The sequence below is a fragment of the Mastigoproctus giganteus genome, chromosome 9 (assembly GCF_048544385.1).
Source record: "Mastigoproctus giganteus isolate SK-2022 chromosome 9, ASM4854438v1, whole genome shotgun sequence".
In the NCBI taxonomy this organism is placed as follows: domain Eukaryota; kingdom Metazoa; phylum Arthropoda; class Arachnida; order Uropygi; family Thelyphonidae; genus Mastigoproctus; species Mastigoproctus giganteus.
Window position 1 is genome coordinate 86,774,370 of NC_143583.1, and position 13,003 is coordinate 86,787,372.

Consider the following 13,003-nt stretch of genomic DNA (forward strand, 5'->3'; position numbering starts at 1 on the left):
ATGCTTCAGTGAAATGATACCTTCAATAGCAATTTTCAGATGCAACAGGATGCCTGACAATTAGTAGTGATGGTATATTTTTACCACTGCACCAAAAAATTATCAAACAACTACTTTTAGATGTATGCATTAGCAAACCCAAATGCTAAAATAATGTTAAAAACGCTTTATCAGAGAAAAATTATTCATTTCTATTATTTAAAATGCCTAGATACTAATGTGAGAAGAATGCGAGTCAAATAAATTCTGATATCACCCATCTACAGAATAAGTAAAATATATGGGCATAAATGAAAATACAGGGTTTCCATAATTAACGTATCTCTATTCAGAGCTCTCTGTAGCTCTAAATAATATGCAGAATGCCACCAAAATTAGTAAGTAAACTATTGAAGGCATGTGGAGAAGGATCCCATGAAAAAAAAAAAAATTAGTTCCAAAATCTGCCAATAGGGGATTGTACAATATGGCACTGTACAAGAGGAAAGACATGACAAAATACCAACAAATAAATAACTAAGACAAACCTTAATGAAATTGCAAATTTTTATTTGTGCTCTTTGCAAAAAAACAAAGAAACTGAACTAAACTGCCAGAGGAAATGGTTTCACAGCTCCAAACTCACTCAGTTTACTCCCAATGGTCGATGATGTCGCTGATGGTGGAGTTGGTTTTCGATATGATTACCATTGTTCTGGACCAGAAATTGCATTTGATGCATGGTGCTCAACTGCAGAATGCAACACCTCTGGAGTAATGTTCTGCACATGCTGCATTACGTTATCCTTTAAGAAAACCAGGTTAGGGACACTTCTTCGATAGACAATGGCCTTGAGGCAACCCCACAGCCAAAAATCACACATGTAAGGTCAGGCGAATGTGGTGGCCATGCAATGGTAAACAAATGATTAATGACTCAACTATTTACGTTACGTGAAACTTCAGATAATTGGAGCAGCCACTTAATCGGGCCAAAGTGCACTAGTCGCGATGTGTCCCAAATAACCAGAATTGACTGCAATTTAATAAATTAGAATAAAATAAAATAATAGTAAGATTTGTAGAAATAGAAAAGGGACAAAAGTGCCAATACAAAATATTTCTTTCAAATCCCACCTAGAAGTTCATAAACCTGACTATAAAAGCTTCCTTGGTGGATTAACAATAATTCAAGTTGAAAATTATTAAAAAGGTTATTTTGTTTTGTTTTCTTTTGGTATGTATACATATTATGTAGCCTACTCTGCCCAGTCCTGGCCATACATTAAAGTGCATATTTGAATCTGCATACTAGCACAATAACATTCAGTTTTTTATATATGACTGTTGTAACATAAAGCTGTTTGGCTCCTCTTTCTACATGGCTAATTGAGTATAAACAGAAACTTTTTATATTTGTTTTCTTTCACTGCCTATCACTGCTATGAATAGATATTCCCTATAACTATTGAGTGGCACTGATTTTCCACCACAAATCCATTTGGTCTCATTTGCTTCCTGCATTAGCAAATAGAATATTTTGTCTTTTCCATTTATTCTGCAATCTGTTTCCATTCATTCTACCATTAGTGTAATGCTTATCACTGATTATTGCAATACAGTTCATTAAAATGAGTTTACCACCTGAAATGGTTAAAACTTAGATCAGTAGTTTCTAAATAATGCTATAAGATTGCAGGGGTATTTCAATGAAGCAGGCGCCTCCGTAGCCAGGTGGGAAGGAGCAGCAGTGCGCAGCACACACTTCTTGATTAGACCGGGGTTCGAGCCCGTCACCACCAAATACGGAGGATGCGGAAAGGTCAAGGAATGACCACCGCATATCCCGGAGCAATATGGCCTTAGTTGCTAATGCTCCTAAAAACCAACCAAAACAAAACAAACAAATCAATGAAGCAGTTGATATAAAATCAAAATATGTACACATTACCTGTTTTCAAATTTTATCACCGAGAGAATTTCTGTTTTTATTGAAGACTGAGCACTATATCCTTGGCACTAAGGCTTGGGCTTATGTTCAACTTAGAGACAAATACCATTGCTGCAAATACAAATTATACAAATACTAAGCTGCTAATATCTTTTCCAAAGCCAGTAAACTTTGACAAGATGTGTTCTTGCAGTGTCTCAAAATTTTTAATGTATAATGGATGTATTAGCATTAGTAGAGGCATGTGATGCAAGAAAGCAAGTTTATACAGCATCAGCCACAAAAAAAAAAAAAAAAAAAAAGCATCTATTCTAGTGATGCTATACAATTTAAAAACATAGTAGCAACTTAGGCAGAATAGTGAATAATGGTATTTGTTTTTAAGTTGAACATAAACTAAAGTGTTAGTGCCAAGAACCCACTGGTTGGACTTCAGTGAGAACAGGTCTCTCCATGATAAAAATCAAACACAAGGTAATTTGCCCAAATTTTGATTTTAATTTCCAAACATATTCTCTTTCAGAACCCATTGAATTATAATAATTTCTACACAAAACTCCTTAAGTAATAATTGTTTTTGCAATGCATCCCTTTCAACAGTTATTAAATTAAAAAAAATAAATAAATAAACTTCTAAATATATTCAATTTATTGAAAGAAAGTTTCTGTAAGATATAGTATATCAATCCATAGTTAAGATAGATAAAATTCAGGAAACATGAAAGAAAAAAAATTAAAACAAATACATTTTATTCTAATGAGGCTTCTGAATTTGTTTTGAAGAAACTAAACTAAGCTTTGGTTCCACAACAAAGAGAGAGAGTCTCAAATCTGGGTCTGCATCAAGCTTGCTAAAGTATTTTGGCTTAAGTTACAAGTTGAAAATGTTTTCTCCTACATGTATAGATATGTGTATAAGAAATCATGTGGATTTAACTGCTTTTTCAGAAAGGAATGGATATTCTTTCTTCAGAGTCAACCAAAAGCTCATTAGAAACTTAATTTTGAACAAAGTTTTCAGCACAACAGCTAAAATGTCTTTTAAGTTTTCTTTCTATGCTGAAGCCTGTTGACTAGCTGTGGAAATACTTTTTTTTTTTTTTTCTAAATGACAAAATAGAACAGGTTTCACACTGCTATCTAGAAGTACTTCACTACAGAAACCACACTGCTGTTAAAGATGAGCTTTTTTCCCAGTAAATGAAAAACAAACAATATAATAATCATTATCATTGCTTATCTTAGCATACCTTGATGCAAGCACCCTTGGTGGCACAGAGTATATCCAGCCACTAACTGATTTTCTGCCATTCCCCCCTCAGAAATTCAGCATTAATATACTGGTGAACAGCTAGACCCTAGTGGGGAGGATGTTGTCTTGCAGAATGATGTGTGGTTGCAGATGCCAAATCTCAAGCAGCAATGAATTCTTTTCCAACCCTTTGCCATCAAGTTTCCCAAACACCTAAACCCACTCTTGATTTTTTTATATGAATATATGTTAACGATATTGTGTATTATACTACAGTCATTGAGATTGATGACCTGAAGCCTGATATTGCAACAATAGATGCTGCTAGGCTGCAATAAACATGGTAATCAATTACTGGCTGGATATACTCAGTGCCAATGATGGTGCCCACATTAAAGTATACTAAAGTAAGCAATGAAAACTTTACAATGTACAGGCGTCTCCGTAGCCAGGTGGGAAGGAGCAGCAGTGCGTAGCACACGCTTCTTGATTAGACCGGGGTTCGAGCCCGTCACCACCAAATACGGAGGATGCGGAAAGGTCAAGGGAATGACCACCGCATATTCCCGGAGCAATATGGCCTTAGTTGCTAATGCTCCTAAAAAACCAAATAACAACAACAACAACAATAACAATGTACAGCAAGTTGAACATATGCCTAGCCTCAGCACCAAGGACTCACCAAATCTGCAGTGAGGATGGAAAGTCTCTCTGTGATCAAAACCAAATACAGAAAAAAGTATCAATATCAAACACAGAGAAAATGTTTGGAAAATAAATTTCAGTTTTTCAATTAAATTTCCAAACATTTTCACTTTGAGAACCCACTGAATGATATTATTTTCTGCAACAAATTACTTGAGTAACAACAGTTGCTCAACAGAAAATTATATTGCCTTAATAGTTAGAACTCACTGGCAATGACAATCATTTTTACCATTGGCACTCCAAAGAAATTAACTTTTAAACTTTCACAAAGTTTTAATAATTTGAAAGAAACTAAAACAAGGTAAAGATTGCAGAACCAAAAAGTGAAAGAGACACCATTACCAAATTTTCCTTGCAAACCCCTCAGAATTTTCTTTGTTGATCATTTCATGCTGATCTATGATAATTGATAATTCAGAATAAATGATAAGCAGATATGGGGGAATAAAGATGTTATTACCATATCATGTGGCATAAAAATCATTTCAATTTTATTGACTTGAAAATTTGTGCTTAATCATATATGTACCACATGAGTCCCCTCCTTTTTTACACTCATTTTTCTCATCTTCATTAGTGGTGTATCACAGTAAAATATGCGTTAATAATTACTTCTTTAATTTAATTATTTCTGTTCTTTCTTTTAAAAGTTTACAATGTGGCATTTTCTTACACTGCATAAGAAATTACAGTAAATTAATAAAAGCACATTAAATTATCAGAAGTGACCTGATTGAGATCTATAAGGCTCTGAGAGAGATCCGTAAAATGAATGAAGGTGGAACTTTTACTGTTATAAAGAATTCCAGAACTAGAAGCCATAAATTCAAATTACAGGGGTTGAGGTTTTTAGATCAGATTGTAGGAAGTTTTCTTTTAGTCGGCAAGTCATTGATTGCTGGAACAAGTTGCCCTCAAAGTTTGTTGAGGCTGAAGCGTGAATAAATTCACAAGTCAACTGGATAATTACCTGTATGAGGAAGGAAGCATATAATTTGTATTTTTTTTTTATCTACTTTTTTTTTGCCAGTGCAGCAAAAGTCTGTGGCTTCCTTGCACTATAGGGCGAACACTGCTACTATTCCTATAAATTAAAAAGAAAGTAATAAGCCTATGCAGTACTCCCTTATGTAGGTCACAAAACCAAATCCACAGGTGATGATGCAGCATCTCTCATTCACTTTTTGATGTCATATGTATGCATGGAAGCTTACATAAACTGAACTATTCCTTGTTGCCTGTTTAGTATGAACTGAAAATCAGTTTCTCTGTAAACAATGCCTCAATATGAAAGGTATGTCAAAAAAATGGCAATCTTAAAAGTTTACTTTTCCAAAACTTGAAAAGCAAACACAAAAACATAACTCTCAATGAATTCCCTGAATTCACATGCCTTGGTCTTTCTAACCAAGGCATGTGACTTTACTTCACATTTATGATTTTATACTTTGCGTAAGTTGACCACAAAAAAATTTTAGGCAGTTTTCAGTGCTTCAAAGGTCAACTTTATGCTGGAATATAGAGTAATGATGGAACGAAGAATGTTCTTATTTAAAAATATGTAATTATTTAAACAGATAACACATTTATCCATAAGTTTAAAAATTAATGTGTTAACAGTTTTTTTAGCAGAATCTAAAGTGATTAATTGGATCAAATTTAAATGTTGCAATATACCTTCTGGTTGTGTTTCAACTGTTACTTCCTGTGAACTTTGTCCAGGACCATGCTGATTATAAGCCACCACTCGAAAGAAATATTGTGTAGATGGACGTAAACTCTGAATGCTTACTTCTTCCAGCCGTAAACGAGTTGTATTGACTACACGTTCCCTGTTAGAAAAGTAAAATACTACTTTAGCAAAATCCAATTCTACATAAACTGAGACAGTTTTTTTATTAGGAACATTCCCAAATATGACTTTGTGCATTGCATCTCCAGCTACCACTGTCACACAGGACACTGTCTATAAATGAGTGCAGAGCCTGATACTACAGAATTTCATGCAAGGAATGGGCTGGAAATGTGATGAGACCCAACAGATGATCACTGGGACTAAATCAGGAGGGGTATCTTGGATATGGCCAACTTTGTCCAGTGTTACTGTACAGCTGTCTTATGTGCACCAACAGCAGACTAACCAGGGAAGAACCACCAATCGTGCACTGTTGGCCACAGGATCTGAAGTGCTGGCCAGCAGAACTGTTGGGCTATACTGACCCAACAGTAAGGGTGAAGAATGCCATTCTGATTTAAAAATTAATGTATTAATACTTTTTAGCAGGATATAAAAATGATTAATTGGATCAAATGTAAATGTTGCAACATACCTTTTGGTTGTGTTTCAACTGTAACATTCTCTAAACTTTGTCCAGGACCATGTGATCATGGACCATCAGTTGGACATAGTGTGATTGGGTTATCATAAGAAACATGAATACAGTCAACCTGTGTACTCTATCAAAAGCAAATGTGCCTACAATCACAGGAGAGAGAAACTGACAACGGATGACTTGGAATGGGCTGCTAATCTAATGAATCACTTTTCCAACTGGACCACAAAGACGAACTGAAGCTTCAAACCCCTACTGCACAAAGTTGTACAGATCAGCAGGAACAGTATAGTACAGACAGGAACAGTATAACAGTACAGACCAGCAGGAATAGTCTGAGGTATTTTTGGATGCAAGGGCCCTGGGCTCTCCAGTACCTACTGAACAGCACTTCAGTGCAGATTCATACAAGTCCATTAATTATAACCATGCACACTCCAGGGCTCTCCAGTACCTACTGAACAGCACTTCAGTGCAGATTCATACAAGTCCATTAATTATAACCATGCACACTCTTTTATGGTGGCTGTCTTCCTGTACCACCAGGATGCCATTCAACAAAGCAAGCACCATGCCATAGGGCAGAGATCGGCAACCTGTGGCTCTTTGAACATGTAACTGCAGTTCTTTAACTATTAGCACTCATGAAACACAATTTGAAATGGAGTTAGAGGACTTAAAAATCAAGGACATACGGAGTACAAGACTAAAATGCCTTAAAACTGAAATTAAGGATTTGGAGAGGCAAAAGGCTGCCCTTGCAATTCTACATAAATGGATGGCAATAGAGGAGTTGAAAACAAGACCAAATTGTGTTTGATGCATGGAGTAGTTTACCAGACAAGACAAGCATATAAATTTGAAAATATCTGCGTTTGGACTTCTCTCAGTTTTTGGTTCGACGTATTTCTGCAGGCAAATATTTTCGAACATGAACTATATTAAAAATAAATCAAGAAACAGACCGAACAATGTGAGTTTCTCAGCATGTTTAAAGATGAAAATTACGGCATACTCACCTGATGTTGAGAGACTCGCTCAAGAAATTCAGCAGCAAAAGCCACATTTATTTGTACCTAATTGGATGTTTGTTACATTTTTTCATAAATAAAATTTCAAAAAATATATATTTTTTAATAAAACATCTTCCCACTCTATTACATTTCTTAAAAAACTAACCCCTGCCCCAGCTTGAGCTGAGGCTCTTCGAATTCTCTTTATTTTTAATTAGATCAAATTGGCTCTTTACTCAAAAAAGGTTCCCGACTCCTGCCATAGGGCTAACGTGGCATTGAACTCATTCAATAGGCACTCAAGCAAGATCTCCATCCACTCATACCCATCAAATTCACCTGATTTCAGCTAAACTGAACATGTTCAGAGCATTGTGGAATGGATAATTCAATGCCTAGATCCAGTACCATTGAATACCCGGCATTTGTGGAATGCAATGCAATTGACGTACGTTACCATACCTGTGGGCATTCTCCAGCATCTCACAGGGTCTATATCATATCATATTCAGGTCATGCTGCATGCAAAGTTGACACAGTACTAGGTAGGTGTTCCTAATGCAAAACTCGTATGTGTGTCCAACATATATTGGAATACCTCACTCTTAGGAAGTAATGATTAATTCTAAATGTCACAACAGGCAGGTGGCAGTACCAATTAAAGTAGGCATACCTGCTCAATAACAGTTAGAAGGAATTAAAATAAAACAAGGATCTAAATCACTTCATAAGAGCCATGCAGAAATGTCCATTTACCAAGTAAGAAGAGTAGGACACATAAAAACCAACTGTTGAAAACACAATGCCAATGGAAAATAGAAAGTAATGCCAAAACTCAATTCAAACCAGGCCAAAAACCATTAATGACATCTAGAAAATATCCACAGTTGAAAAAAATTGCAAAGGCACCCTTGATAAATCGAACTGAGAGACAGAGAGAGAGTTTCGGTACATATAGAATGGGTTAGCATGGTTGCACAGCTGCTCATAAGCAGAAACTATCTTCTAACAATGCACATCACTGGTGTGTAGAATAGAGGCACTGGACATTACAGCAGTAGTAGAACATAATATGTGTTACTTGTGCCCTCTTTGTAAAGCTATCTTTTACAGGACATGACACAGCCATAGGGGATGCCTTTGTGTGTGTGTGTGTGTGTGTGTGTGTGTGTGTGTGTGTGTGTGTGTGTGTGTGTGTGTGTGTGTGTGTGTGTGTGTGTGTGTGTGTGTGTGTGTTAATTGCAAAGAGCATGAGGAGATTAAGTGCAAATTTGGCATTCTGATGAGTTATATGAGAGCTTGAAGCACAGGATTAATGCACTGAAAGGATTAAAAAAAGAGGGACCATCAAGAACTCAGCTGCCCACCACAACACTTGAGCCAATTCCCCAGCATTAGACAACACAACATCATTGCATTAGAGATCCTTGATCACACAGAAAATAGCTATAGTTGGTGACTCAACTTGTCAGGAAAATGGGAAACATTTGGTAAAAAGGACAGGTGGAATAGGACTATGTCTATCGGGGGCTAAAGTTTATGCCATGGTAGAGCAGCTATCATCTTTTAAGGGCACAAAAGTGATATTGTTTATACATTGGTACTAATGATATTAAGAGTAGGAGATATGAATATTTAATTAAACAAGTACAGAGCTACATTGAGAAAATGTTGCAAATTAGGACTGAAATTGAAAGTATCTGCAATTCTGCACACCCACAATAGGAAAGAGTACTCAATGGGAGCTTTGTCGAGTAATTCAGCATTGGAGACTGTGCAAGGCTCATGGGGTATAATTTTTATCAACCTGGTCTGTGCTTGTTGATGGGAGAGACTTTTTCTATAGGGGTGAAATACATTTAAATAGAAGAGGTGCAAGAATATATGCTATTGAGACAGTGTTAAGAGGGTCAGAAACCTGCTAGCCTGAGGAGACATACACAGACTAATAGATTAACAGCAGCCACAGGTAAAGGTAAAATTGATTTTTGAACTGCTTCTATTGGAACATACAGCGGCCTGGAAAGAAAGGTGTCGGGAATTTCAATGTCTGCTGTGAGTCATCGTGGAACAAGTAAATACATGGGCTGTATTAATGCACATATACTTGAATATACACCAATGCTAGGAGAATTGTAAATAAATTTGATGAATTCCAAGTACTGATTAAGTCATCAAATGCAGATATTGTAAGGAATCAGACATGGTGTCACTCAGATATAAGGGATGCAGAATTTGAATATGGGGAGTACAATGTGTTGAGAAAGGACAGATAGGACAGGAGAGGGGGGTTGTGCTCTTAGTTAAGAAGCACATGAAAATAAAAGTTCATCCTGGACATGGATGTCCAGTGCAATGTTGAGTCACTTTGGTGTGATATAAAGGATAGGATTGTGTTAAAGGCCTAATGATTGCAATGAGTACAACAAAACACTGTATAGATGGAGCAGGCCAGTAAATCAGAATGTCTTATAATGGGAGATTTTAACTTTCCAGATATTGACTGGACCATGTGGGGTGGTCATTCAGAGAGTAGAAAGACCTCTGGTTTTACTGGATGATTACTTCCTACACCAGCACATCAGAGAGGCAACAAGAGAAACATGAGCAACGAGCCATAATGCATTACGAATTAGCAGACAAAGGACCCACAAGGTGGCAATGATGATTATTATTATTTATTCAATTTATTGCATATGCTTCACCCCTGAACAGCTTTCAGCTAGGAGTATATTGTGATCACACTGTATTGATAAGGAATTTACTTAAAGATGTAATTATTGCCATGGGCAAAAAGGAAAAGGCGTTTTCTTAAAATCTATGCAGTGGGATAAACAGACGAAGTTACCAACAGCAAATTATATATTGGAAGCATTCAGGGATGCAATTACAGAAGCTACTATGCCTTTTATACCAATGAAAAAATACTGTTCAAGGCTCAAAAATAAACGGATGTCAAATGAATTGATAAAACTTGTGGCAGAGAAGAAAAATGAATGAGATGCCTATAAATTATCATATGATACAGATACCTACAATAGGTATAAACTATTCTGCAATCAGTTCACAAAGGAGGCTAAACAACCTAAGGCACATTACGAGAAATCTGGCAGTAAATGCAAAGAGAAGCAGCAAAGATTTATTTACTTATATAAAAACACTTGAAGGAAGGGGATGATCATATTGCTCCACAATACATGAATGGTTTAACTGTTGAGAATTGTGCTCAGGTTGCTGACAAACTGAACAATTATTTTACATCTACATTCACATATGAGGAATTTTTTACGCATGGGGATGATAAAAGGATATCAAAATCTAACAGGAAGCTGAATTGTGATAACTGAAAGAAAGTGGAAGAGAAATTGTTAAAGCTAAACATAAAAAAAAGGCACCTGGGATGGGGGGGATCAATCCAATTATATTAAGGAAGTCAGAAAATGAGATCAGCAAACTTTTAGCCATGATTATGAGACCAGTAGACTGGGATCAAAGGATAACAGGAGTAATTAACTTGACTGCTGTAAAGGACTGCTATAAAAATTGGGGCAGTGTGGCATTAAATAAAAGTTACTGCTATGGATAAAGCAGTGGTTAAGTGGAGAAGACACATTCTTTATCAATGGGTATTGCACCTTCTTGGACTAATGTTATTAGTGGAGTCCCCAAGGATTCAAAGTTGGGAAAACTGACGTTAACATAAGAAGTGAGAAATGATACAAGAAGGCAAGCTTATACAGCTTCAGCCAAAAAAAAAAAAAAAAAAAAAAGGATAGGTTTCATTTCACCTATTCATTCTCTCCAATAGTTGTCTAGTTCTTCCTTGAATTTATTTAATTGGGTGTTTCAGCAATCAGCCACCTGCTCACTAAAGGCAAACTTCTGCACATCTATTTTGCAGCCTTCCTCCCTAATTTGAATGTGTGCCCCCCCCCCCCATTAGTATTCCGTCAAGAGGAAGAATCCCATCAGCATTGAACTTGCTCAATCCATTCAAAGCCTTAAATGCCTCAATCAGATCACCTAGCAAGTGGCCCATCTCCAGACACTGCGGCGCCTCCGTAGCCAGGTGGGAAGGAGCAGCAGTGCATAGCACACGCTTCTTGATTAGACCGGGGTTCGAGCCCGTCACCACCAAATACGGAGGATGTGGAAAGGTCAGGGAATGACCACCGCATATTCCCAGAGCAATATGGCCTTAGTTGCTAATGCTCCTAAAAACCAAATAACAATAACCAGACACTACATTTTTCAGATCTGAAGCCTTTCTTGGTAGGTGAACTCTTTTGTTCCCCTCACCAATCTCATTGCCTTTTTCTGTGCCTGTTCCAGGAGCTTTATATCCTTCCTAAAATGAGGCCTCCAGACTTGTAGGAAGTACTCAAGATGTGGTCAAACAAATGCCATATACAATGGGATAATCACCTCCTTATCCCTGCTAGAAAAATTCTTGTATATCATTGAAAAAACCCCATAAGCTGTCCAGGCTGTCTGTATTGCTCAGAGAACTTCATATCTGACTGCACAATTGCCCCAGTTCAAGTCTTTTTCATTTTCCATTACCTTGAGTGTAGTACTACAAAGTTGGTACATTACTCTTAGTCAAACAAGATATGCAGTACTTTGCATTTATCAATGGTAAACTTCAATTGCAACTTCTCAGCCCATCTGCCTAACTTTTCTAGATCCTGTTGCAGTAACATACTGTCATTAACCACCCTGCCAACCATTGTATTATCTGCAAACTTGAACATTAAGCTTGATATGCCTTCACCAATATCATTGATAAATATAGAAAACAACAATGAGCCCAACAGTGAACCCTTGGGGACTCCACTAATAACATTAGTCAATGAAGAGCAATGTCCATTGATTACCACTCTCTGTCTTCTCCCACTCAATCATCCCTTTATCCATAGTAGCAACTTGTCCTTAATGCCACATTGCTCCAATTTGTACAGCAGGCTTTTATGTGTTAATGTGCAACAGTATCAAAGGTTTTCCTGAAATCCAAGTATACAATTTCAAAATTATTTTTTACATCCACTTCCTTTATGGCACACATCATAGTATCCAATCAAATTAGTCAAACAAGATTTCCCTTAAACAAACCCATGATGTGTCTGAAGTATAATTGTGGCCTTGTCTAGATGATCCTACATTACTTCTTTTACCAGTGACTCCTTTATTTTCTCTGTAACAGAAGTTAAACTAACAAGTATGTAATTACTCATGTCACCCTCTGATCTCCGTTTATGAATTGCAGATACATCTGCATGTCTCCAGTTTTTTTTTGGATTTGATAAAAGACTCAAAGAGGGTCCAAAGTGTTGTCCAACTCTTGGTTATTTGGAACTTATGCTATACTTAGGAACTAATACACTCTGATTTCATCTATTTATCAAGTGGAATTAAGTGATTTTCATAACTATAATTTCAATTATCTATGCAACCCATGTCTTTTATAAAAGATCTATATGGAGTGTTCATTTTTTTATACTACCTTTCCAAGGATGTGTTTAAATAATGCATATGTAGTCTTGCTTCCCAGTACTATATTCACTGACTTGAAAAGTTGGTGATAAGAGTACTGGGAACCATACTCAGTATTATTATTTTTTTTATTAATTTTTTTTAAATTCACATCATTATTCCTAAATATGAAAGAGCTAGAAACATTATGATTAGTTAAAAAGCATTAAATTATGAATTAGTTTATTTTTTTATTCCAGTTTGAATAACAACTTAACAATTTCTCAGATAAAAC

The 13,003-nt window shown here is 36.3% G+C and overlaps 1 protein-coding gene across 3 annotated transcripts in view; it reads right to left on the reverse strand.

The window, feature by feature from the left end:
* fra (neogenin protein frazzled) overlaps window positions 1-13,003 on the reverse strand; it is a 442,642-nt gene that overhangs the window by 200,935 nt on the left and 228,704 nt on the right. For all 3 annotated transcript variants that reach the window (XM_090381703.1, XM_090381704.1, XM_090381702.1), the window contains exon 9: window positions 5,568-5,722. In XM_090381703.1, coding sequence (XP_090237829.1) covers window positions 5,568-5,722 — 155 coding nt within the window. The remainder of the gene's footprint in view (window positions 1-5,567; window positions 5,723-13,003) is intronic.